The sequence below is a fragment of the Xiphophorus maculatus genome, chromosome 11, assembly GCF_002775205.1.
Source record: "Xiphophorus maculatus strain JP 163 A chromosome 11, X_maculatus-5.0-male, whole genome shotgun sequence".
In the NCBI taxonomy this organism is placed as follows: domain Eukaryota; kingdom Metazoa; phylum Chordata; class Actinopteri; order Cyprinodontiformes; family Poeciliidae; genus Xiphophorus; species Xiphophorus maculatus.
In genome coordinates, this window is record NC_036453.1 from 25,662,192 (window position 1) to 25,689,993 (window position 27,802).

Genomic DNA, 27,802 nt, shown 5'->3' on the forward strand with positions numbered 1-27,802 from the left:
ATATATATATGTATGTATCTATCCGTCTCTCTCTCTATCAATATATATAAATCTATATATAGATATCTAAATATATCTACATATCGATATCAATCTATCTACATCTCTCTCTTCATATATATATATATATATATATATATATATATATATATATATATATATATATATATATATATATATATATATATATATATATGTTTGTGTGTGTGTGTGTCTCTGTATAAATCTATAAAAAAATCTATATATAGATATCCATATATCTAGATATCTATAAAGGTCTATATCTATATATATAGATGTAGATAACGCTCTCTCTCTACATCATCTATCTAGATCTCTGTCTCTCTCTCTCTCTATATATATATATTTATCGCTCCATATATATATATAGATCGATCTATCTATCTATCTATCTATCTATCTATCTATCTATCTATCTATCTATCTATATATATATATATATATATATATATATATGTATATGTTTTATATATAAATACATATATTTTATGCTGATTGTGTGTGAGACACACCTGTGGCGCGGCGGTTTTACCATCACCTTCATAGTCCCTCTGTTTTTGATGTTCTCTTGTTTTCCCTCCTTCCAGCCTCCAGTGAGTTTTAGAGTTTAATTGCAGAAGGTACAAATGAGTTCCTCAGTCTGTTGGTCCTGCACTTTGGAGTAATCAGTCTCCCTCTGAACCTGCTTTCCTGGATGCTGATGACAATGTGCAGACGGTGGCTGGCGTTGTCCATAATAGTCCAGAGTTTCTGTAACGTTCCCTTCTCTGCCATTGTTGCCAGAGAGTCCAGCCTCATACCGACCACTGAGCCTGTCTGATTTGTTTCTCCAGGCTTCGAAGGTCTGACTTTGAGATGCTTCCACCCAACACGCCACATCCTTTAATAAGACGCTGGTGACAACAGACTGGTAAAACAACCCCAGCAGCTTTCCACAGATGTTAAAGGATCTCCGCCTCCTCAAGTAAGTGCATCCTGGTTTGGGCCTCCTTATAAAGCTGCTTGGTGTTGCTTGTCTAGTCCAGCTTGTTGTCCAGCCCTAGGCAAGATATTTATTGGTCTGCACGACCTCCGCCTCCACCCCTCCTATCAGAACTGGTCGTGGACTGCCTCTGACCCTCCTGAAGTCAATGTTCCTTTTCCTTGGATGTGTTTAGCTGCAGGCTGTTTCTGTGGCACCAGACATCAAAGTCCCTCGCCAGGCTCCTGTACTCTTCTTCGTTGTCTTTGATGCAGCCCATGATGGCAGTGTCATCAACATACTTTTGAGTGTGGCATGTAATATGACACGAATATGCAGTATATACATAGACATTATTCTTACGCTACTGTTATGCTTTATTGTTTCCATCTTTCACGTATTCACAAAATATCTGAAAACATTGTTTTCCCGTTGATTTTGTTTCTCATATGGAGGCTTTGTTTAAGTAAAAGACACTTTAAGATTATTAAAGTGGTTTGAGAGAATAAGTAGCTCTCCTGTGAATATTTCACCGATGTGCGATCATCTGAAGCAGCTTCACTGACGCTCTGTTATTAAGTCTGTAAAACAACCATCAGGATCCAGTTTGGTAGGCCTGAGTCACTCACAGGGCCTGGCTTGTTTCATTGCTCTCTTTTGCATGACTGACCATTGCATGAATAACTCAGTGAGAGGAAACTACAACATCGGGAGGCTTGATGTTTCTGTTATTATTAAACACAGCCCAGTGTGACTGATTAAACATCTCAGTGAGGACAGAGACAGCCGATGCAGAAGAGACCTTGTAGGTTTAATTTTCTTTATTTTCCGGTTCAGTGGCTTAAGAAACAAACACATTTTCAGATAAAAATCGGTTGCTTTCCAACCCAGTGACACAACGTTATTGGCAAGGGACACTACCAAGTGGATTTGAAGATGCAACAAATAACAGCTAAATTAATCTGTGAATGGGATCAAGCTGAGACGAGTCCTTCAGAGGAGTGTAGTCACAGCTCAATGAACTGGCACATGGCAGTGGTGCAGAGGTGTTTACACGATGTGCTCGGTTCAGTGCTGTGGACGGATGGGTGAGGAAAGCAGGGGCAAGCCACAGGCCCAATTTGGAAGAAACAGTAATATATCCCCCACTTATATTTATAATTACCAGTAGACAAAACTCTTATATAAAAGTGTGTGTGTGTGTGTGTCGCTGAGTCACTGGCATGATGACTGAGAGAGGTCAAGCCTGCCTCTTCTTTCTACTTCTTGGCCACGGCTCCTGAGCTCTCCACGTTTACAGGAATGGTGGTCTCAGAGTACTCCAGGGCTGGCTTGTTGATTGGAGCCTCCACAGTCAGGACGCCCTCAGGAGACAGAGAGGACGTCACCTTCTCGATGTTGGCAGTAGAGGGCAGACTAGAGCGGAGCAAAAAGGACACAGTCAAGTTTTGGCCTCTCAAAAGTACTGAATCTTTTCACATTTTGCCCCCTTACATCCCAACCTTCAAGGCATTTTATTATTATTATTTTTTTTACGGATGAAAATCTTAGTGTGTCGCCCCACTTTATTATGTTGCCGCTAAATAAAATGCAGAGCTATTAAATACTTTCAGAGGTCAACAACATACAATATTGTGCAATCCTGCAAACAAATATCTTTGTCAGAAAACTAACTTCGCAGTACACTGAACTGTAATTGAAATGTGACACCAATAAAGGGCTACAGATACTTCTGCGCAGTAACTATTTCAATCATTTAAAAAGAAATGCAGAGACCTTTAATACAAGAACAAGAGCAGTCAACACTTCACTATGCAATATATTAAAAGCAGTATTGCGTTACAGCCTGTAGGTGGCAGTAGAGCTCTGATAAACTATAGATTCGCAGAGGCAAGGCTTGATCGCCAGGAGGCCTGAAATCTAATGAATCAGTTATAAACTCGGACAGATCTAAAAGTAGACAGATGTAAGTTTTAACTAAAGCTATCAGTCTATTTTTTCTTTAAAACTTAAAGATTTGTTGTCGGCTTATTGCTTTGTATTTTAATTATGTCATTATTTCAGATTACAAAGATTCCCAGTCATCCAGGACATGGCAAAACTAAAAAAAAGGCTTAAAAATGAAGCAACTTAAGTTATAATTTAAACAGGCCATAACTTGTATTGGGAGCTATTGCAATAAATCAGTGTTTATGAGGAATTTTATTAAGCGCAGTTACTCATTAAAGTTTTTTTTTATTTTGAACCTTAAATTTTTGTAAAGGCGTAGCAGAGATTAGATCAGTGAGACTGAACAAAACTCATATCTAAGCAACAATTGAATTTTTGTTTTATTTCTCAATAGTTTGCTTACTTAGAAAAACACATTTGATGTGCATTACTAGCCATTTTTGGTCTTGCAGCTTGAATGTGGTTTAAAAACTTTTTAAACCACATTTTACGTTACATTTCACTGTAACTTTGCCAACCCCCCTCAAAACTTGGTCTTAAGAAATTTTCCTGTTTATATAATAATGAGATGGGATTTACGCCCTTGAATTAATGATAGTTAAAAGTTACTTACGTGTATTTTCTGGTAAAGCTTCTTGACACAAAACCATGTTCGTCCTTCCTTTCTTCATGCTTGGCTGTGAAACCGACAGCATAATTAGCATTTCGTTAGCTTAATTGTTTATTTTCACCATGTAATTAATGACATTCAAAAGGTAAATTCTGTTTAATTTTGCTATTTAGATAGTTCTCTTAGTATTGAATGAAATCTACAAAACCTGGGTCTTCACAAGGAGGACTGAAGACATGATTAAGGAAATTAGCTTAAGTTGCATCTCCTGTTTTTAAACCATGAATTTATGAGATTAGTGTGACAGGCCAAGTTCTTCTGCAGCTGCAAACTTTAAAACTTGGTAGGTAGAAAGATGTTTTCTTGCCTATGTAGCTCTTTTAGTATTATGTCAGGGACTGTACCTAACACTTACCCTAGCTAATGGATAACCAATAATTCATTAGTAAATTCTATCTAAAATAAGTTACTGGGAGATATTTTAGCACGAAAAAAGGGATAGAAGGAGAAAAAAAAACTACCCTTTAGGGTTTTCTGGTGGTGGTAGTAGAGGCTGAATGTAGACCTGCTATTTTTTTAGTGTCTACACTATGCTAACAAATTGTAAGCAGGATTTGATACATGGTAAGGCTACAGGCATTGAATAGTTTCTAAGCAGAACTGAAAAGGACCTTTGTCTGCAGGTTCTCAAACTGTGGCACGAGGACGCCCTTTTGGGCTTTGGGTTACCTTCAGTGGTACTCAGAAATTGTATTGTCAAACATTTACAATTTTTGAATACAAAACTGATTAATTGTTATAAGGCAAGAAAAGTAATTTAAGAAAAGCAAACTCAAAAACTACAGTGGAGAATATTTTTGCTAAAACAGGAGCAGACAGGATGCAGGACAACATTTGTGTCAAGGCACAAGCTAATCACTAGCAAAACAGGCTAGTAAATGTGCATTTGTAAAATTGTATATGTTGAAGCTATGAAACTCACTAATGCAATCTGTTGAAAAGATTTTATAAGGTCAGAAGTGAAAGTAAACAACTCATTACAGCAGCTTTTGCTATCTTTTTAAATGTGTGGCAGCCATATTGGATTTTCAGGTCAGCCCAGGTGAGAAACGTTTGACTTTCTTTTGGAAATTCACTTGGGAGGATCTTCCTGTTTTATTTGTTGCATATGAAACATGGAAATGAAATGCAGAATTACACCAAAACAATATTAGAATAACCTTCTACTGCCAGTGGATGAGAGGATGTTTTGGCCTTCATTTTATTTCTGTCAAAACATAGAGTTACAAAATTAGTACGATGTCTGAGATTAACTGGTTTAGTCCTTAGCACTCTAAGGAATAGTAAATATGACTATTTTCAATAGTAACATTCATCTCATCTTGTTCATAAAGACCTTTGCATTATTATTATTAATATTAGAAGAAGAAGAAGTGGTTTTGGCATTGCATGTCTGTCTGTGCTGCTTAAACACTGCCCCTGTTTCATGTTTGTTTACTGTGAAAAGGCAGATAAAGGCTGCTGACCTCAGACAGACTCATATCTGTGTATGTTGGGGAAGCAACTGCTCTAAGTTGCTTTTTATATTAACAGCATTTTATATTTTATTTTTATTTTTTATTTTATCTACAACTACTACTCAGTGGTAGTTGTTACTGTGTCTTGTCTCTATGCTGTAACTGCGAAGTAATTTCCCTGCTGGGATGAATAAGGTACTTCTATTCTATTCTATATCTACTCAATAGGACCAAACTGCTTGATATAAACACATAACTTCAGCTCAGCTTCTTCAGCAGCCATAAGTTGTGAGCAGGCCTACACCCGCTGAGGAGATAATACTTTAGTGTGTGGAAAAACAATTCTAATTAAGCTGACGATGTGAACGTTTAGACATGAAGTGCCAAATTCCCCTGGCATTGAATCACATGCTTTGTTTATCTCTGTTTTTCTGACCAGGTCCAGTGTCTAACACCAGTGAGGCTGGCAGTGAGGCAGTGGGACGGGATCCAGCTGTCCTTTTAAAGTAGCAGATAGCCGCTGTGACTCACAGTTAAGTCGCTTTGCTATGAGGATGGTCCTTTTGGTAATGCCATACAGGCGGCGGAGGGAGCAAGGCTTTGGAGATCAAGGTTATTACGGGATCTTACATCAGCTTTCAGTTTGCTTTAGTGTTTTGGGATGATGGAAGGGGAGCGAAAATAGCTAACTGCCTCCCACAAACTGCATATCTATGGGCTTCTGTCCCTCATGTCGGGGGGGAGGGGCAGAGTACATCTTGAGACAATATTCTGAGGCGAACTCATGACAGGATGGGTTAAATATTACAATTGTGCTCTGCATGTCTGTTAGTGGTTGCAAAAGTTTCCTCCCACAAGTTGAACTGTGTGTTGTGATGTATTTAGAAGGATATCGGCCAAAATACTCCTCCCTTCCGTTGGGGTGGGGTGTCTTGAGATAATATCCTGAGTTCTCCTTATCCTGCAACTGGAATCTTATCCCAAGTCTTAAGGGAAAGTATTGTCCTCCTGCAGTTTAACCTCTTGCAATTCTTGCTTTTCCAACTCCTCACATTTTTCTCTGTGAAGGAAACTTTTAAAACAAGCATGCTGAAAAGGAAGGAAAGAAGGAATAAGTGCTCACCAGAAATTTCCAAAACACCGTCCTTGGTCTTCACCACCAGCTCCTCAGGTGAGAAATGGGGGACGTCCAGGGAGATCTTCCAGTTGTCCTGCGTCTGCTTGATCTCGGACATCCCGCTGCTCATCTGCCGGGACAGGGCCCTGGCTTGGTGGGCCATCATGTGGCCCGGGTGGTACATCATGGGGCCGGAGGGCATCATGATGTCCGGGCCCATGAGCGACGGCCTCATGTACCCGGGCCAGTGGGTGGTGGGGAACCCAGGGAAGTCCTCAAACACGGGCGGGAGGCCGAACGCCTGGTCGAAGATGCGGCTGGTTTGGTGCAGGTCCCGGAACGGGTCCCAGCTCGGGGTGCGCTGCATGGTGAAGGGAATGCGTCTCTCGGCCATGCTGGCTGCGGTCAGTCAGAGGAGGCGTGTCTGCAGAAGAAAAGCTCCAAACATGCTCCCTGCCTCTCGGCAGAGCACCTTTATACACTTTGAGACACCAGCCCCCCGGCCGTCAAAACATCCCACCCACTCGAGCCCCGCCGGCACACCTCCCCCAAAATGCCTTGGAAAGTGCTGGAACCTCTATTTGTGGCAGACGCAGCTTGTAAATAGAATCCAATAGGAGGGCGGTGCGTAGTGTCAGCTGCCGGGGGCTCTGTGGAAATCCTGTGAGTAAGCCCCTCCCCTCTCTGTTCTTCTGAAAGAAACTAGAAAAGGCTGGAGAGACACGGGATTGTTCTGGGAGGAACTAGATAAATTTGCATTTCTTATCGAGGGAGAGAATTTACCTGCATCAACTGTTAATAAATAATAACAATGAAGCATTTTAAAGCTAAGAATATTAAAAAATATCAATGGAAAGAAAAAGGAAGGATGCATTGTATTCATTTCCAGTGTATTGCTCTACAGACTCAATGCAAGCAGTCAGTCTTTCAGTGGAGCTGAAGAGGCCTCTGACTGAAGACTGTTGCTGTATTACAGTCTCATGAAATGCCAACAGCTCAATTTCCAGGCAGCAGAGAATATTATCTGTGCTAACTCATCCTGGATGAAACAATCAGTTGTTGGTAAGATCTACTAATCCACCTCATTTGCTTCTGCTGCTCCTCTTTAAGTATCTTTGTGGTTGTTTGGTTAAAAAGCCGTACAGAGAGACGATAGAATCGGGGATATGATCCTCGTCTTTTATGATCCTTTGATTTGACCTGTTTGAGTTTTTGATCTTGTGTATTATGTAAACTTGAGCTTCGCACATACATTTTTTCCCCCACAACATTGGGTTTCAAAATGTAATAAAACATAATTAAAAACACATTATGTAATAATCGACGCAGAATGTAATAATTCACCAGAAAGTAACGCAAAATATGTTCAAGGATTTTATTACATTTTGCATTGATATTTACATAATGCAGTTTTAATGATACTTTAATTGAAGCCCAGTTTTATTTTGTTATCACGTATTGTCGCGTTATAAATAATGAGTATTAGTTCATAGTACTACTTGAGCTTCTCATGTACATACTGTTGCCATTTTCACTGCTAAGAGTAGCATGGCTTGCTCTTTTGATTACTGTCCTGTCTTGGCTTCTCTGTATAACTTGGACAGCTCTTTTCGTTCAAAGTTTTGCTCATTTTGTGTTTTTCTAATCACCCTTTTCATCATCAGTGCCTTAAGCAGTTTGGGCTTCAGTAGCTGAACCACACGGGCATTCACCACTGTTTTCTTGTTGGGCCACTCTTCAGAAAACCGAACAGACTGAGACTACCTTCAGATTCACTCTCTAGCTGCTATATCCCACCAACTAGCATGCGCCACAAAGAAGAGTTAATCAGTAGAGCATTATGCCTTGAGAAGTGTAAAACAAAAGAGAAAATGCATAACGCAAAAGTTTGATTAATTCCTCATTTGTTTATTACCATGGAGCTTAGTTTGTACAATACAAAGAATGAGCTGAACAAAAGGGGCAATGATATACTTGACACACCGGTTGGGTTAAGTCTGCTTACACTAAGAGTTGTAAGTATGAGTGGAAAAAGACTCCATGAATGGAAAGGAAGACTTAAGTGATTGTATCACCGGTTTACTTGCTGTCCTACAGACGATGCTGTAGTTGTTGTTTTGTCATGGTACATCTTCAGTTGACGGACATAACTAGCGGTGTAAATAAGATGTGGAGTTTTCTGTTGGGGACAAAAAGATGTTGTGAAAACAAAATGCTCCACCGGAGCTCAAATAGGAAAATTGAGCTTTTTCTCTCATTCAGTTGAAGCAAAAAAAAAAAGAAAGATGGGCCTGGAGTCTAAACAGGCTTGTTGTGGAATAGTTCAAGTCTGCACTCCCATTTCAAAGTCAGCCCTCGTTCATTTTTTTTAAATTTTTTTTTTTACTTTGTTACTTTTTGATCAGCCACTTGTATGTAAACCAAAACTATCTTGTTTGATCATATTCTAATGCATGATCTACCTGCATTGGTGACAAAATGTCAAATAAATTAAACATCAAATAAATAAATAAATAAATAAATAACCCAATAAATAAACATATAAATAGGATAAACTCGAGGTGAAAACATACGTGTGCCTGGACATAATTGAGCAGTTTTCCTTTAGAGCAGCCTGAGTTCAGGCTACAGACTACTCGCTGATCTTTGAAGACGAGGTTTCCACACACACGCTCGCACATGCCCACACACACACACACACACACACACATACAGATTAGTAGAAAGAACATGGTTACGGGAGGAGAGTAAAAGTACGTAATACACAGCACCCATCCTCCCCTCCCTTCACACACTCAATGGCACCCTTCTCAGTTTAGAAATCCTCTTCCAGGAGAATCTTTTACCGAAGTAACATGCGAAACACGCCTGCTTAAGCTAAATGGAATATACAGTGCATAGTTTACAAAGCCAGAACTTATCAGAGTTTAAATCTATACAGGCATATGTATACAATAAAAGTTATAATCATAAAAAAGTTTTTTTTGTTCCCTCCAGCTGTCAAGTTCTCATTTGTTCTAACTTTTGTTGATCTCTGCTATTCAATAAGAAGACGGGTTTGAAGGGATGAGCACATGATGGCAGGGAAAAAAACATCTGGAAGGTTTCCTTTTGGTAGGCTTTGTTTTCTATGTAGCTCCTGTTTGTTAATTTTTTTAGAATACATATATGTGTCTCTATATTCATGAAGCATGTGTTTGTTTACCAACTCCCTTCTGGTGGAGGATGAGACGGAAAGTGCTAACCGACTGTGCGATTTGTTCCTTGGGCTCAGTCAATTGATGCTTTTTTTTTTTCTTTTGACATATGGAAATTGTTTTGTCTGTGTGATACATGATCGGAGACGGTTCGATCCAAATGAATGTGCCGTAATAAAATACATAATGTCTTTGTTCAGGCTCTGTTCTGGAGATGGTGTTGTCCCTGATGGAGGAATTTGGACTCTGGAGGGAAGACGCGCAACATCCTCCACCTGTCGGCGTTCAGAAGCCCGGGCTGTCGTAGCTGCTGCGGCTGTAGTAGCTGTGGTGGCTGCGGGAGCGGCTCCTGCTTCGGCTCCAGCTCCGGCTGCGGCTTTTGCTGCGACTCCGGCTCCAGCTGCGGCTCCTGCTGTGGCTCTGGCTTCTGGTGCGGCTGTAGCTGCTGTAACTGCTGTAGCTTCGGCTGCGGCTGGACCGGGACGGGCTGCTGTCGTAGCTCGACGATGACGGACTGGGCCGGTAGTACGGGATCGGCCGCTTCCGAGCGCTGGTGCGGAGGAGGAGGAGGGGCAGGGACAAAGACGTCGGAGAAAGACAGCAGTGTGACAAGTTAGAATGAGGGAGGTGTTAAGATATTAAGATGATCAGGCTGTTATCTGCAACGTGATGCTTTAGAGACAAGATCAGCAAGTCAAAGTTAGATCCCAGAAACAGTAAACAAGTGCAATTTCTAAAAGAGATGAGCTTTGTGGGTTATAAAAAGCTGATCATCCACACACTCAGCAGCAGGAAAATGCATTTTGTTAGTTAAAGCTTGAATAGATTGAGTTGTTAATAGCAATCATGGAATTGCTTCCTGTAAGGTAATCAGCTGTTAGCTCCCCAAAGAACCGCCTTTCTTTCTCTCAGCGGAGGCCGTCACCCATACAGATCAACACTATGGGACGGATAAATGCTACCAAGGAGCATTTTCTTTTCATTCCAGCAGAACTGTGGAGTTTTTAACATTTTAGTTACCGTACATGGGGACTATTCACTCCTGGCTCAAAAATCGGACTCAAAAGATCCGATCGCAAACTGGAAATGCTGACAATACTTTTCAGTGTGGAAGTTCTTACTGAAGTAGACGACTTAAAGTTATCCGTTTTTAAATATGAGGTTCTTTAAGACGTTTTCAGAGTTGTAATTAGGTTGTCGATAGGCTGTTATGTTTAAACAAGGATGAACATAAATTTGCTGGTTTTTTTGTTTTGTTTTTTTCATTCCAGCTTCCAATTTGTTTTGACAGAAAATGCTGACAGCGTTCACATTTAAGGTAAAGATCTGTATTATCTGGAAAGTACACACACAGTCCAATTAGTTATGCTAATTGCACTAGTTGTGCTAACAGATACTAAAGCAGCTTATGATGTCAATTTAATAATTATTTTGTTTGTTTTCATAAAATAATAAAATCTAATTTCAGCTGCACAGGTATGTAATGTGATGTCAGGCATTTTCAATAAAATATTTGACTAATTATTGCACTGTCAATAATAACATTTTCAATTAAAGCCAGATTGTATTTTGTTTGTTGTTTTAATATTTATTATATTGTAAATTTAGTTCCTCACAATATTCCAGAAGATTTAAAATATTTAATTGTGCACAAAATCTTTGGTTGGTGCATATCCCGAAATAAACATGGATGTTTGCTGAACAAGGGTTCAGACTAACATTTGTTTGCAGTTTATCAATGTCCGAATATTGTAACAAATAGCTAACAGAATGAATTCAGAAATGTTTTCAACTGTTTTTAATTGCCTGTCATTTTATATTAACTCCTGAGTTTGACAACATTTCACATTTATGGGAAAAGTCCAGGCAGTTCTGTGGTTTGAAGGAGTTTTTGTCAGGTCAGAAGGTTTTAAGATGAATAAATGCTCAACAGAACCTTCATCTCCTGCTTCTGATGCTCTGCCAATAACTGAGTAAATAGACCTTGATAGCATTTTAATGTTTGCGTCCCTGCGCTGCAGCATTAGTGCGTGATGTCAGTGGGGTGTAGCTTTAGAACCGAACTGTGAGTTTTGGAGATGTGATGAAGAAAAAGAGAAAGGACAAAGAAAAAAAAAAATAAGATGAGTCCAGGTTTACTCAGGGGAGCTCTGATGGTTTGATGTTCAGCTGAGCTTCAGGGGTCAGACTAGCAGGGCTCTGCTGCACAGCAACTGTTACCAGGGTAACAAGCCTGCAGCATTTGAATTCAGCAGCATCCCGTTGTCTCCATGTGAGGACCTTTAGGACTGAAGCAAACATGACAAGGTACACTCATTTCACTCATTAAGTCCGTCAACGCTTTCACATGAACAGGGAGAGAAACGGCAAAGTGGATTTAACAGAAGTGGGAGAATCTTCCTTTTTTCCTGCTCAAGTAACGGATTACAAGAAACAATACAATAAGTAGGAATTATGAGAATGAAAAAAATAATGCTTTAAAGTGAAGAAGAAACTAAACATATATGGCAGATAAAAATGATGCCTAACATGTTGTTTTTCTCAGTAAAAATATTTCTAATATTCCTATTGGGACAAAATTCATGGCAAATCTCTGAAAAACACACTGAGAAATCAAATTGAACCAAGAGCTCGACATTGATCCATAAATTATGTGTAATAAATTGTAATCACACGGAAAAAATTATAGTACGGATGAAGAAAAGGCATATAAACGGAAGAAATCAGGTGAAATCTGTCAGTATTTAGAAACCAATCCTGCTGCTATGTGCAATTCAACATTAGCCGGTTTAATTTTAACTGGCGACCTATGAAAAGTTTTCTCTTTACTGAATTATTACATAGAGTGGTACCATGGGTAAGGTAAAGGAAAAATAAATAAATAAACCTTCACAAAAACCTCTGGTAATACTTTATTTGACGGGTTGTGAATAAGACTGTCATGACACCGTCATAAACATGACATAACACCTGTCATGAACATGAGTTAGTCTTCATGAATATTTATGACTGTTGTCATAAAGTGTCATTTGGTAAATCATAACACTTTTAATACAAAGTTGACATTATTCAAACTGTCTTCGTTATGACAACTTGACATTAATCAAGAAATCATGATCTGACATAAATTTGTTCTAAAAGTATTACTGATTAAACTTTAGCTACTGATTAAACTTTAGCTTTAATAACATAAAGCTACATAATTTTTAAAGTTTAATGTCAAGTTGTCATAACGAAGACATTTTGAATAATGTCAACTATGTATTAAAAGTGTCATGATTTACCGAATAACACTTTATGACAACAGTCATAAATATTTATGTCAAGTGTTATGTCATATTTATGACGGTGTCATGACAGTCTTATTCACAACCCGTCAAATAAAGTGTTACCAAAACTCCTACTGTTGCAAAACATACTGACCATGATTCTAAACCTCTCAGTGCCCCAACCTGCACTGTTGGGAAAACATAGCTTCACTATAAACCGATGGTCTCAAACCATTTTCCTCAAGGGCCAGAGATTTTTTTTCCTGATGTGGTATCTGAAAAAAAAATTACGCATACATCAAATACAGATTTTGGTTATACATCAGTCAGTCCTGAAGCAGTCGGCCTATTTTTTAATTCAGTTCAATTCATTATATTTATATAGCACTAATTCACAACAAAGGTAGTCTCAAGGCACTTTACAAAAAACAATAATTTCAATTCAATCATATTTACATTTCGATTTATCAAACAGTACAGTATGATAAGTTAGGGTTTCAGAGAAGCTACAAAGGTTTCTAAGGAAACCCATCGGATTGAATCGAATCATTTACTTGCCACATTCACTCCTCCTGGACAAGCATGCATAGTTTACAGTTTTTCCTTTCTATTTGTATAATCAGGCAAGGTGTCTGATCAACACTGTCCATATTACTGGGTAGTTTATGGACAGATTTACCGAATGACACTTTATGACAACAGTCATAATGATTAACCTGAAATATTATGTTACAAAGTCCAAGTTTCCTCCTCCTAATTCTTTTTGTATGGCATCTCTTGAAGCTGCTGAACACGAGACATTTTCACACATGAGCAGGACATTTTATTGAAAGGCTGTGGATGTTCTATGATACCAGGATTTTTATTCTGGTGATAAAAAGGCGTTACCTGGTGATCCTCCGAGCTTCCATGAAGCTGGGGGAATCCCTTCTTCTCTTCCTGATAGGTGAGTAGCTGCGTGAGCGGCGCCGAGCTCGGCTGTCGGTGTCGGAGCGGTTGGCGCTGTCCTTTTCTCTGCATGACAGACAGTCGGCCGTCAGAGCGGCAGCAGCAAAAAGAATCTAGATGGCGAGTCCTTTGTCCCGCCGGGCTTGCTGGGTCTCACCTGGAGACGTTCTGTCTGCTGTGCGGGGACTTGACCTTGCCGGTGCCCTTGTCTCTGGAGGCCGAGCGCGAGGACGAGCGGCCACTGCTCCAGGAGCTGCTGCGCTGCCGGAGGTTGGCTTTGCTCCGAGACTCGTCGTTCTTCCTACCTGACACGTGTGAGTGGCGTCCCGGAGACACCGACGGGCTCTTGTGATGCGCCTGACCTCGATTAGAGCGGTTGTGACGCTTGGAGGAGTGGCCACCTTTTGTCCTGAGGGAAAATGCCACAATTTAATTAATTTGCTTTGTTTAGTTTATTAATGGAAATACGTATTCTGTGGTTTTGTTGACTTTCGTGTCTGAAATAAAATCGATAAATCAAATCAAACACACGATCGACACTTTTTAGCCACAATGCAAGCAGCAGATCAATGCAAAAATGTAAACTGACGGAGCCAAAAAAATGAAAAAAAAAAAAAACAACCTATAAATATTTAATATTGTCTCCTTCATGTTTTTAACATGTACATTGTTTTCTTGTAAAAAGCAATATAAAAAACAACAGCCAGAAAAGGAACATTAATATTTACAATAAAAAAATGCAAATAAGAAATTTTCCAAAGAAAAATTAAAGTTAAATTTTTGTGCTTTATGTAGTCCCTCATTTCTCTGAAATAAAATTAGACATGCATTTTCGGGCATATTTCTCCCACTTCTCCCAGTACTGAACAAAAACGTCCATCTGTAGATTCACAGAAAATGTCATTTTTCAACCCTTTCGTTAACAGTCGTTCATGTTTTACGTAAATTTTTTCCCCTCACAAATCTATTCCATTAAGTTGTGAAAGTTTCTATCCTGGATACTTCAATTTAAAATCAAGAGGAATAGGAAATTATGAAAACGCATAACTTTGTTAACCTCTTTCCAGAATGCAACAAATTTTAACAACCCTGCGGATGGATGATCGGTGAGAAAAGGTAGAAAATGTCCAGCAGCGACTTACTTTCGCTGATGACGGGACGTCCTCCCTCTGTGAGCGTGGTTGTGCTGGGTGTGGGCCGAGTCGCTGCTGTGATCGGGGGAGTGGGAGCTCCTTCTCTGGCCTCTCTGGCCGCTTCTCCTCCCTGACGTCTGAGTTAAGGAGCTCCCTACAGCTGCGATCTTGCCATCCACACTCCCAGTCTCTTCAGCCTGGTTCCTGCTGGGGGCGCTGTGGAGCTTTTGCTCTTTTAGTAAAGTAGACTGGATGCCTGCAGAGCTTGCATTCAGCAGACGCAGCTTCTGCAGAGAAATTATGACCAACAAAAGGAAAAAAAAGGAAAAAAAAAGAAATAGGACAAAAATAGCATCAGAATGTTTTCAGGCTGGTGATAAAGAGCTACGGTTTACTTGCCAAAAGAAGGTAAACATCTAAAAGAAAAAAGATCTAGGTTTTCTCCATATGGCTTATAGATAGTCCTCTATGGTGCAGCGCATGCAATACTTGACATGCAAAACCATAATGAGTTGAAAAAAAATAAAAATAAGAATCGCAAAAACAAACAAAAGAACTAGGAAGAGAGAGGGAATAAAGAAAAAGTGAACCAAATAAGTTTTAGAGCAGAGGCAGAAAGTACAGAGCTACAGATTCTGGAGAATAGAAAGAGGACTTCTTCAGTTTTTTTTTCTTTTTTTTAGTAATGGCTAAAAAAATTAAAATGAAAGAAAACAGGAAGAGAAGACAACTTGACGAAACATCACAGAAATGGAAGGAACAAAATAAAGATCACAATTATTGAATCAGTTGAATCAGAAAACAAACTGACTGCTACTCAATTTTCTCTGTGTGTTTCCTGAGAACATTTGCTGAGATGTGAACAGCGACCCATTTTCATTTTTTTTTTATTTTTTTTTTAATGGTTACTCTTGTTTAACTCCCTTCTGGTTAACATCCACTTACCAATAAAGTGGTATTCCCTCCTTTAGTAGGTAAGGTATGAAGAAAAGGGAAAAGTGGGGCAACATAAGTGCATCATTAGATTCACAAAATGCAAGAGAAAAAGACACAAAACCCTTCCCTGCCAGTGACTCATGAGACAATGCATGGAAATCAAGAGAAAAGAACTGAAAAGCAAAGAGGAGAAACCACAATGTGCAGGGAGTCCCTCACACAGAGCGTAAATCCTCCGGACCCGGGCGCTTTCCTAAAAATCACGCAGCAGCTGCCTGGTTCAAAGGTGAAATAAGACTCTCTCTCTGTCTACAGAGGACCTGAAATGTTTGGACGTTACCGACTTCAGCATCTGGGCTCATAGAGCCCCTTAATCCAGGACATTAATTCTTACAAAAACAGCCTTGTTTATTTCCAGAGAGCTGCTCCAACAGAAAACTACGGAGCATTTCATCCTTACTGATGTTGTCCAAGATTGCTGGAGCTGGCAAACCTCCATTGTAGTGACAGAAGAGTAAAAATGTAACCTTTTCATTGAGCTGAAGTGAAAAGCAATTCTTAAAAAAAAATAGTTATAATTATAAACCACTGTTTAAAAGGGTAAGGCTAATTTTATTATATAAAGTTCTGCAAAAGTATCCAAAGTCCTTTGCACATTGTGTCATATCACAAACATAAACAGTTTATATTTGGGCTTTATGTGACAGACTAATGCTAAGTAGTGCACATAAAATTATTTTAGTCGGCTGATCAGATCAACTTCAACATGTTTATGGTGTTTCCTACATGACTTATTGTAAGTTGCTTGCCTATTTCCCTCCTTGCCCAGTTTTTGTAGCTTGAAAAGATGAGCATGTCTTACCAAGCTTGCCATGTAGTTCAGCATATTTCTTTAAAATATTTCAAATGTGGAAACAAGCATAACAGTTTGTATGCTCACTCCTCAGGTCATGTGTGTTTTCATGTTTTCCTCTTAAATTTCAGAATGACCGCTGTTTTCCAAAATGGCTGCCGTTTTTCTTTAGACTTAGACTTAGACTGACTTTATTGTCATTTTGCATGCGCAGGGTGTATACAGAACGAAATTTCGTTGCATACGGCTCAGGACAGTGTTTTGAGGTTACAATGTTGTGAGGTTACTCCAGAATAAAATAAAATACAGTATAAAATATGAATATAAATATGAATATAAAATATAAAGTGCAGGACTGACAGTAAAATGAAAGTTACTTAGCTATGTATATGTGCAATTGTACATTTTAAAGTAATTATTGGCATAAATATGTTACTTATTTACACAACTTGGATGAACTGTGTGTAACACTATATGTTTTTGACTTTGGCCATCATATTCATACAACTTTAAATTAATAACGTAACATTTCACAGGATGAGCAACAGTCATCTTCATGGTTAGCATTAGCTTCTACTCGATTTTTATATGTCCAGCAGGTTAGCTTTTTCAGAGCTACGTTTCTTTTTGGTTAGCTGTGACCACCACTAGTAATATCAACTACTTATCTTAGTGCAAATATATAATATTCTTCACCATAACCATAAATAGAACAAGAGCAATAAAATATATTTAATTTCTATGGTTCAAAATGTGAATAGTATGTGTGGTTTGATACCAAACACATTCATCTAATTCCAGGGCAATCATGACGTCCATCTTGAAAAGTTGTCTAGCAACCAAAATATCAACATAATTATTTTTTTTATGGGTCCAGTTATGCATAATTTGACACTGAAAGTATTTATCTGTGATGACTGTGGCAACCATTTTGAATTTTTCAGTGGTTAATTGTTTGTTGTTTTTTTTTTTTTTTGCTTGCTTTTCCTTCTACTTTACAGTCATACACTGTCTTTCTTTGATAGACCCAAACATTCATATAATATGATACAATGAAGTTTGTGGCTGTAATATGACAAAATGTGGAAAGCTTAATATTTTTATTTTTTTGTGAACAAACCCATTGAAAGGACCAAAACGAACAAGTAATCCATGATGTTACAACAGTTTAAAAGACATATGTCCAAACTAAAAGCTGTTGTTTGTTCACGTGACCTTATGAACAGTGGTTCTTTCTATCAAACACATCTGGAACTTTCTTCACCAGTTACTCTGATAATGTTTAGATTGTTTGCCTTTTTTTTTCCAAATAAAAGTTGAACAAAAACGACATAAATAACTCTTTTTTAAGTAACTGGTGTCCTGAAAAAGCCTGTTTTGAACGGGAAGGTTTGGTTCAGAGACAGTATTTGTGTTTGTGGTACTATGAGGTCACAGCCATTAGATTTCTCTTTTTAATCTTAATTTTTATCATCATCGCACCACAAAATATCGTGATAAGATTCTACCCCATTCCCATGTGAAGATTGATCCCAAACAATATTGTGAGTTTTTAAAAGCTTTTTCTTTGTTAAAAAACCCCCAAACATTATAAAATCTACTTTGTGGGAAGAAACATTTTACCAACAAGGAATATTATGTCTTTGAAAGAAAATAAATAAATCTGGAGCTTCTTTAAGGGCTGAATGCATCCGAGGCTCCATAGGGACCAACTAAGAAACACAAACAATAGCTTTGGTCTTTTCAAAGGATTTGTTGGTAGGAGGAAACAATACGGCGATGTCGACATTATCCTTTAAACAGTGTCTTGTATTGTAAGCTTTCAGCAACAATAAAGCCTAGATTAGAGATTCACGAGGGCACTTAGGAACTACAACTCTTAATGCACTCTGCTAGAAAACAAAAGGTAGAAAGAGAGCAAACCTCCAAAACGTGTTTCATAAAAAGCAAATTTAGCAGGATCTTCAGCATGCATTATCAACGGGCTGAACAGCTCAGTAAAACTAAAGATAGGACAAAAAGCACCGACTGATTGTTGCAGAAAGAGAAGCCGTTCTCCGCGGGAGAGAAGACAACTAAGCGGTGTAGTCAGAAAATATACAATCACTGGTGATTGTGATGGCGGTCAGAAACTGTCGGAGAAAAAAAATCAATATGGAGGAACTCAATAGACGAATGTACTAACTCACCAACAAACAGAGAAATGCCGGACAAACAGAATGCATTTTACCAAAAACAGAAAGAAAAGTAAAGTAATGGGACCTGGAAGATAAGAGCGGGATAGTGGACTTCTGAATGAGGTTAAGGAGTAAAGCGAAAAACCAGAGCTCTATGTAATCCAATCTCTCACGAGTCAAATCATAATTGATGAAGTCAGACTGATTTAGTTAAAGATCATTGGTCAACAACAGAAAGAGAGAAAGAGAAAGAGAGAGAGAAACATTGACGTCACTCAGGCTAGGGTGCTTGTCACATTCTCATCTGCATAAAGATCACGTGCGTAGGCAAAGCGTTACCTACCTTCCATTTCAATCAGTGACACGTATGCAATATCAACAAAAAAAGGAAAGAAAGAAAAAAAGGAAAAAAAAGGAGGAAGGAATGTTCTCCGCAGCGAAATGGGAAAAAGACAATGACCTCTTTTAGTATCACAGCTACATATTTGAGTCCAGAGACTGAGGAGGAATAAACAAAACAAAAAGTCAAAAGAAAATAGAGGGAAAAAAAAAAATTAAAAAAGAAGAATCCAGATGGAATTCAAAAGCAAACTAAAACCAGAAACAAAGAATGAAACTAGAGACTACATGATTTGCTGTCTTTTTCGCTTGTACAAATGCAGCCATATTTGTATCAAAACAGGGGAGGGAGAGAGTTAATTAGATTAGTGGAGCGAGGGAGGAGAGGAAGAAGAGGAGGAGGGGCATGCAGAGCTGGTTGATGTGAAAGAGATGTGGGAAGAAAAATAACAAGAGTGAGACGTGAGTCACACTGGGCGCAGATGAACAGGTAGCAGAGGACGAGGAGGAGGAGGATGGCAGAGTGTCGGAGGAGGAAGTCACTGCTAAGATGGACAAACTAAAAAGAGTCAGCACATTTCAAAGGGACCCCAGTCACATTTTGGCCCCGGAGGCTTCCCCAGCAGCAGCAGCAGCAGTGAACCAGTGCTTCACTCAGGACTTTTAGATGCTGGCCCAGCTCTATTACAAAACCCCTTTTTCATTTAATATGTTTAAAACTATAAGCACAACTGCAGCAACAAAGAGCAATCTGCTCTCTAAAAGCTTACACCTCAAATGGCTTTGGTCCCTTTTTAACATTATCACTTGTGTTAATAAGGGTGTTAGAAGTCAAAGTTATTTGAGGCTATGTTCATTTATTTATTTATTTTTGGATACTCCTTAATAAGCAGCGAAAACAGAATTGGCTGCTTTTCAGACCCGTACATCCACCATGCAGGAGGCAGACCGCCGTAGGGAAACTCGGAGAAGCAGTAGCAAACGGGGCGTTAGTCCCTTCGCAAATTAAAAATTAAAAGCAAATAAAAATTGTCTTTGAAAACACGGTGTCATAAAGTACTCTTTAGAAAAGTATAAATTATTTGTGAATCTCTGCTGCTCTGATCAGAAATTAACCCTCTAGTGCCCTCCTGTGGCAGGGAAAGTGTTGCACACCCTACTTCCGTAAGAGGACAATGTGAGGCTCACATTTCCTCTACCAAGCTAAAAAGACAAAAAAAGACAAACTGCTTGCATGTTTCCTGTAACATCACACTGGTTAGGTCGTCCTTGATGTAATGTCATATTTCACCAAATTATGGGCTGCATGTCTGCCTGAACCGCCAGCTGTAGAGTTTTATACAAAACAAAAAGAATCGTCTTCCAACATGACATCCTTTAGAAGACAATGTATCTATACTACTTTGGCAAGCACCTTATGTTGGTTTTTATTTTATTTTAAGTCCTCCAGCTGTATTTATTTATCAAAAATGAGAAGTTTTCTTTTTCAAAACATTATATAAAATGTGCTACTCTATTCAGATGTGCTGATGGTAAAAATGGCTCTTTGCACTGTAAAGGTTGGGATTTTCTGTTATCTGATCGGACCAAATTCTAATAAAATGCATTAGAAGTTTGTGGTTGTAATGTGACAAAATATGAGAAATTTTCAAGTGTATTTCTTATTTTTTGCTGTACCGGCAAAATCTCTTATTTTAACATGTTTTAGGTTTCTCATAAAGGGAGTGACTGATTAGCGGTTCTACTTGTTAGCTGCTTCTTAAAGTTCTCCTGGGAGTTTTCTGCCTCCTCCATGGTGGATAGATGCCTCCAAAGGGACCTACTGCAGGAACACAAACTGTGCTGATAGAGAACCAAAAAAATCACACAGCTTCAGCAATAATAATAAAAAAAAAAACAGATCAAGAATCTGTAGCTTTTTAAAACCCTTCTAACTCTCGGCTGTGTTACATTGTGGCAGCATCAGATTATCTATTAAAGATGCTGCCAGAAAAAATACGACCAATTCACATGCTCCTCTTTCACTCCAGCCCCACTTCTTTAGAGATTTTTCAGTCTTCTTGAACGCATGAATTAGAAAGCGACCGGCTCCTGCCACCTTTTGGAAACGTGCACACTGAACTGGTGAGGTGTAGCAGTAAGGAGGAGCATGTGTTTAACGCCTGGTGGAGTTGTTGGATGCCTGGAAGAGAAGAGGAACTATCTCCTTTAGAAGAAAGACAACTGCATTGACAAGAAGAAACTATGACACATACCCAGTTAACCTACTTGATCCAGTTCCAAAGCATATGAGCGCTTTGGAAGACAGAGAGATTTGGGCATTTATTCATGGGCAAATATTATGTAAACCAATAAGGGGGAAGAAAACATAAAAACAGCAATGAATGAAATAAGCAGAGAGAGGAAAAGGGGGAAAAACAGGGATCAGATGAGACCTTTTAGACACATGCAAGCTGTAGTAGAAAAACGGGGATTTCAGTTCTCAGGAGGAAGTGTTTACAGTGTGTGCAGCCAAGTTTAGAGACATATTCATCAAAGAAATGGTATTTCACAATCAGCTGCTGTTAGATCCCCCAGTGACTGATGCCTTTTAAATTCATTCCAACGTCTCCTGGGAGCCTGCTGCAGTATTAATAATCCATTTATAGGAGGGAGGTCGTTTTCAGAAATGAACACAGGAGTTTAGAGCTCATTGGAGGAAACAAGGACTGGTTGTCTGATACGCGACTCTTTAAGATTTAGGAGCATTCTGTGCATATTTGTGTTATTATAAAGAACAAAAAAATAGTACTTAGGACCGATAAACACAAGTTCGTTTCATACAAGCTTTGCATTTACTGTGTCATATTTGAATAGAAAAGAAATAACAGCAATACAAAATGTATTTTCCCGCCTGCAGATTTCTGCTGTTTCATCATCAAACAAACAAGGTTTGATATCAAAAATCAAAGATAAGCTCAGTTAAAAAGTAATCACATCTTAACATTATAAATGATTGCGCAACTACTGCAAACATTCACCATGACGCTTTAGCAAAAACTGTTTTTTATATCAATATGAAGGGACTTCAACCCTCTCCTCTTTGTGGACTGATTTACTTCAGCCATGTTGGAAAGTTTTCATGAATGAATGTCATGAATCCATCAATTACAGCAAACTGTCCAGATCCTGAAACAGTATTGCGTCCCAGACCATCATACCACCCACACCATGTTTTACTGTTGGGGTGATGCTCTGTTTTTAAAAGAGTTGGTGTGCTGGGCTGTTTCTCTTGTCTCAATCTTTAAACAAAATTCTCATATCTTTTTCATAAAACCAATTACAGCAATTGGCATTCAGAGTAACTATGACTACTCTTAAGTGCAATGCAGCCCTATACAATGTTTAAAAAATATTTTGTTCTATTAATTACTCATTTAAAGACCCACTTTGTTCACTTTGCCTTAATTTCAAACCTATTGTTTTGCTTTTCGTGGCATTTTATTTGTTCTTAAACAGCAAAGTTTTATTATCTCCTTGTAATTGTTCAGAAATTTGTTTGAAAGCAAATTCCAACTAAAGTTAGCATCATTACTATCATTATTACATTGCATTTACAGAAGTTAAAGACTCAGTGCAAAGAGAGTGTTTATGTCAGCTGATCTGTAGTTAGATTTCCTCCATCTCTCCCTGTCCGTCTCGGTCACGTTATTCTCCTTATTTTTTGAGATCTGCATGTTTTATTTAGTATTTATCTGGGCTTGGGTCCCACAGCAGAAGCAATACCCCTCACGGATGTGTTTGCTGTTCCCTATAGTAAAAACAACTTTGAACTTTGCCAGCATTTACATGGCAAACAATGTAAGATAAAACAGATATTAAATAGTCACTCATGGTAGTTATTTATGCATGTAAAATGTTGTGAAATCTGGAGTTACAGCGGGTTGCCTTCATTAACTCAGCTACACATAGTGCTGAACATCCTCTGATGTTGAACTCTACTAAATGATGGGAAACACAAAGGCATTGGCTTGCTTTGCTAATTGTAGGTAGTCAGATCACTGGTTTTTTGGGTGTGATGTTCTTCCCATATACAAAGTCCTACAACTAAAAAGAATGAAATGAATCATTACTTTTACAAGGTCAGATGGCATTTAAAAAAGTTGAACCATTCTCTATAACCAATAACTTGAAATCTTTGAAAAGCAGAAGGAAGACCAAAATGAAGAAAACTAATTACCCAAATAAATGTTTTTACTTTTAATGTTTATTAATCACTTCTATCCCCAGTCCACAGCTGAAACGATTCATTTATGAGAGGAAAAAAACTTATATCTGTCTATTAATAAAAACATATAAACCATAAAAGATTTACTATCCCATTCTGCATTATCTGTTTTTTAAACAGCGTTGTATTTTTAGCCATTAAAATATGACACAGCAAAAGTTTTACTTGTTTATTTTCCTCCAATATTTTTAAGACAGCAGCTGCTTAATTTAGAGATTATTATTATTATTACATGTTTATTTAGTACGATTTGTGCGTGTTTAAATTTACCATCCAGGGTATCGTACGCTACTGTGCTGACGAAAAGCACAGGAATCTTCCATCTCTTAGCTCCCTTACTGTGTCACTGGCAGAACACTGACATAGAAACAAACACAAAAATAAAAACAACCCAAAAACTACCAAAGAGACAAAAAAAAAACAAAAAAAACAACAACATGGTGGCGGAGGAGTGAAAGAAACGGAGCCAGAAACAAAGCAGCAGGAGCAGCAAGTTTCACATATAGGGCCTTCTACATGTCAAAAATATTAGTGTTAATAATCTTCAGACCTTGTTTACATCCCAGAAAAACCTGAGAAAAGTTCACAACTAAATCTTCCTAATCCTTGTGTCTAGCTGACGAGAGCTGATGTAAACCAACACGGGAGAGCAAGTAAAGAGCTTTGCATAGACTGTGGTAGAGACCACTGAAGGTGTGGTGGGTGGAGGGTGGGGTTTGGGAGGGGTGGGGTCAAAGTAGAGGAAAGTACATACATCATTCCCTTTCTCGCCCTCGGCGTGTGTGAATCTGGCCGCCTTGCCATTGCGGCTCCGTCGGGTGTGGTCCCCGTTGTGCCACTTGGCGGGATTGTTCGGAGCCAGAGGCGGTGATGTGGCCGACGCCTTCTGTTCGTCCGTCTTGTGCTTGGAGTTCAGTCTGGAAGAGACACAAAATACAGACTGGTTTACAAACTGTGAAAACAAAAAAATTTAACTTTTTCACCACAGGAGAAATATAAATGAATTAAAAGATATAAAATATTTGGATGGGGTAAGTCTAGTAGACTCGTTTCGATTAGGGACCAAAATTGCAACATTTATTACATTTTCAGCTGCTGCGGTTCACTTTCTCATTGCGCTATGTCAAACAAACCGAACTCCTTGAATAACCAGGTACTCCCTCGCCTATGGCGGTGCTGCACCAAGAACCACTGAAGGAAAAACACAAAAACTTCAGGAGAAGAGACGATCACAACTTCCTTCTTCACCAAATGTCATGAGTCAGATTTTAGCAGTTGTAGGATTTATTATTTTTTGTCTTTGGTAAAAGACCACAAGCCATTTCTTCACTAGTGCCAAACATATGTGTTCATTTTGGTTGTATTTACCCAGAATGCCATGTGCTACAGTTTGCTTCCGGCTTTTGGCTTTTTTCTGGTCCACTTGGCATTCACATGTGCAGCAGAGTTCACTTTAACTGAAGTGAGACCTACGTTTTTAGGCAGACCAGAATTAGCTTTTTTAGGTCCACATGAGTTTAAGTGTGCCTCCCCACACCTCCCAAACAAACCGGACTCCAGACAAACAAACTAGAGTTTGGTTATAGCGAACCAAACAGGGATGGTGTGAATGCACCGTGAGAGCTGAATTTTAAAAATACCTATTTCACAAGGCTGCATAGTGGAGCACAAACTTTCCTAGTGAAAGGTGTAGAAGGTACTTGAATTTTTTTGGAAGCATAAACAAAAACAGTGTGAATGGGTGGTGCAAAAATACACACTTTCTGAAACAGAACATGCAGAAGGAAATACGGCTTGCCCAAGAGAGGCACAAAGATTTAACACGCGCTAATCCCAACAGTGCATTTAACAGAACTCTAATTAATTAGCTCTGTACATTTTTCCAAAACGTTGCTCAAGTAAACGTAACTGAGTAAATGTAGCTAGTCATGACAGAGTGGGATGGGTTGCAGCCCCAGACAAACCGAGTGCCCAGTTTGCATCAATTAATGTGAAAATAACAGGATATAATGACGGCCCATGTTTCAAACAAGCAGCACCGAGCAGCCAGAGTCTGAAGTGTTCTTGCCAGAGGTGTACGGATTTTGCCACAGTGTAAGATCAACTATCGAGCAGATTTTAAAAGGCTTTTTGTCAAAATCAAAGAAGTGATCTATGTCAGCTTAAAACTGGAGTCGGAGGGAATGAGAGGGGTTATTACTGGAAATAAAGGATGGTGAAAATGCCCTTAAAAGAGCAGAAAGGAAAGTTAGAACAGATTTGATAATGTTTCTGGAACATCACAGTGGAATTTCTTTTACCTGAATCATATTTATCTGGCGTTCTTCTTGTAATCATAATTATGCAGCTTATCGGTGTTAAATTATAGTAGTATTTATAAAGAAACGGGCTTCTTGGGCGTGCCGTGATGGCATAGGGGTTAGCGCGACCCATATTTGGAGGCCTTGAGTCCTCGACGCGGTCGTCGCGGGTTCGACTCCCGGACCCGGCGACATTTACCGCATGTCTTCCCTCCTCTCCTTCCCCATTCCTGTCAGCCTACTTTCGTAAAAGGGACACTAGAGCCCACAAAAAGACCCCCTGGAGGGGTAAAAAAACCCCCAAAAAACAAAACAAAGTAAAGAAATGGGCATAACTATTGTCCGCACACAGACACTATAAAAATCTTAACTGTAAAAGTCTGCTGGCAGACATCAGCTGCTCCGCAAGCTTTTAATGCACTTATCGTGCTGCACATTTACATGGTTGGAGCTTTAGAGCTCACATTTTAAAACCAGAAAACAAGGAACTCTGAAAACAATTAAAACAAATGATAGACGGAGAATACGCACAGATCGTCTAGCAGTAAAACTAAAAAATCCTTAATCTTAAACCCGACTCTTTTTTTATGTCAGATAAAGGATACCTCCAACAAACTTTAGGACACTCTAGAAGAGTCAGTATAAACAGAAAAAACAGAGGCAAAACTTACTGTGTCACTAAGAGCTGAACATATTTGAATTAACTTTTGTGAAGGAAATTACAGCAAGTAACTGTCAGAACCTGACAAAAGGGGGAAAAAATTAGATGAAGACTTTTTTAAATGGAATACGGTCAAAGAAGAGAGTGAACTACTCAGTCCAACATAGGCTGAGTAACAATGTGACTGACAATGAATAGTTTTTCATCAAGCAGGAATGCGGAGCGAGATATTGCAAAGTGCATTATTCAAAGTGCATTATTAAAAGGCACGTTGAGGAGCCCAATTTGTCTCCTAATCTTTCCCCCGAGGGCTAAGAGTAAATGAGAAAGAGAGAAAGAGGGAGAGACACCGTCGGTCACCAGGGCAACCGCCCAGTCAGACCAATTTCAGAGTGTGCACAAACGGAGCGTGCACGTGTGTGTCAAAGAGTCGCCTACCTGGAGGGGGATTTGGAGGTGCTCCGAGTGGAGGACAGGGAAACGCTTCGAGAGCTGCAGCAGCTGCCCTGACGCTGTGAGCCCCTGCTGGGGGTCTCACCTGAGGACCTGATGGATGACAGCAGATGGACAAACACACCACACACACATTCACATGCAACGGAACATGTATGCATGCATACATCATGGAGACACACACAACAACGCACACTCAGTCGTCAAACTCGTAGTTTCTGAAATGCTTCACGCAGAGCTAAACACGTCCAAAGTTGTTTTACTCAAATGAAAAGATATAAATGTGCACTTTATATTTGAGTTTGAGTCTTTAATTATGAGTAAAAAGTACCACTATAAATTTATGAGGCCTGTCCGTGCAATTACAGCTGCTTACATCTCTACACATCTACATGGCACATGAAATTTATGCCCATGTTCTCTGCAAAACAGTTATTTTAGTAATCGATTATTATTGATAAGATAAACAAGTGGAACATTCTGCAGATTTGTTATTTAACCAATTTTAATACAATATTAGAAATACATTGAACAATGCAAATAAACAATTCAATTCCTTTTTAAATTAGTAAAAAAAACAACAAAAAAAAACTTCTATTGCATACAATGCAATACTGTAGCATTCCTGTGAATTTGAATCAGGTAAAGGTAAAACTATGCCACTTAAGGAATTCTGGGTAAAACATATTTACAGACAAAAGTGTTTTCATCTTAAATACAAAATGTGTAAATACATGTTGAACACTTTTGGCTAAATTGCTGCTAAAAATGTTGTTTTTTCAGAAAATGGCCTTTTTTTTTAGTCTGAATTCTCCAGTTAACGATTAATAGATTACTAATTTAGTAATCACTCATTCTACTTCAGTGTTTATTTGTGTGCGAAATTATGAAAAGAAGAAGAAAACAAGGTGTTCAGTGAGTAAATTCCCTGTGTGGCTCACCTCTTTTTCTGTTTGTTCTTATCTTTGTGCTTGTTCTTCTGGCTGCCTGACCTGAAATAAAAGTCAGACAGAAGGAAAGGATGGCATGTAGATTAAAAACAATATACCACTTCTCTTTCATTACCATGTGAACAAAAGGTAATTAATGAGAG

The 27,802-nt window shown here is 38.8% G+C and overlaps 2 protein-coding genes across 2 annotated transcripts in view; both read right to left on the reverse strand.

Annotated features, from left to right (window-relative positions):
- Positions 1 to 1,785: 1,785 nt before the first annotated feature.
- On the reverse strand, positions 1,786 to 6,754 carry hspb1 (heat shock protein family B (small) member 1). The gene is made up of 3 exons (XM_005800786.3): positions 6,183 to 6,754; positions 3,546 to 3,609; positions 1,786 to 2,398 (listed from the first exon to the last, which is right to left on the reverse strand). The coding sequence occupies exons 1-3, from the start codon at positions 6,568 to 6,570 to the stop codon at positions 2,242 to 2,244; spliced, it is 609 nt and encodes a 202-aa protein (XP_005800843.1). The 5' UTR covers positions 6,571 to 6,754; the 3' UTR covers positions 1,786 to 2,241.
- Positions 6,755 to 8,063: 1,309 nt separating this feature from the next.
- The window catches only part of srrm3 (serine/arginine repetitive matrix 3), an 84,232-nt gene continuing 64,493 nt past the window's right edge, over positions 8,064 to 27,802 (reverse strand). Inside the window, exons 8-14 of the mRNA XM_014469434.2 lie at positions 27,651 to 27,701; positions 26,695 to 26,802; positions 24,050 to 24,212; positions 14,733 to 15,010; positions 13,748 to 13,999; positions 13,531 to 13,656; positions 8,064 to 9,923 (exon numbers count right to left, since the gene is read on the reverse strand). Of these exons, the coding sequence (XP_014324920.1) occupies positions 9,659 to 9,923; positions 13,531 to 13,656; positions 13,748 to 13,999; positions 14,733 to 15,010; positions 24,050 to 24,212; positions 26,695 to 26,802; positions 27,651 to 27,701 (1,243 nt within the window). The 3' untranslated portion in view covers positions 8,064 to 9,658. The remainder of the gene's footprint in view (positions 9,924 to 13,530; positions 13,657 to 13,747; positions 14,000 to 14,732; positions 15,011 to 24,049; positions 24,213 to 26,694; positions 26,803 to 27,650; positions 27,702 to 27,802) is intronic.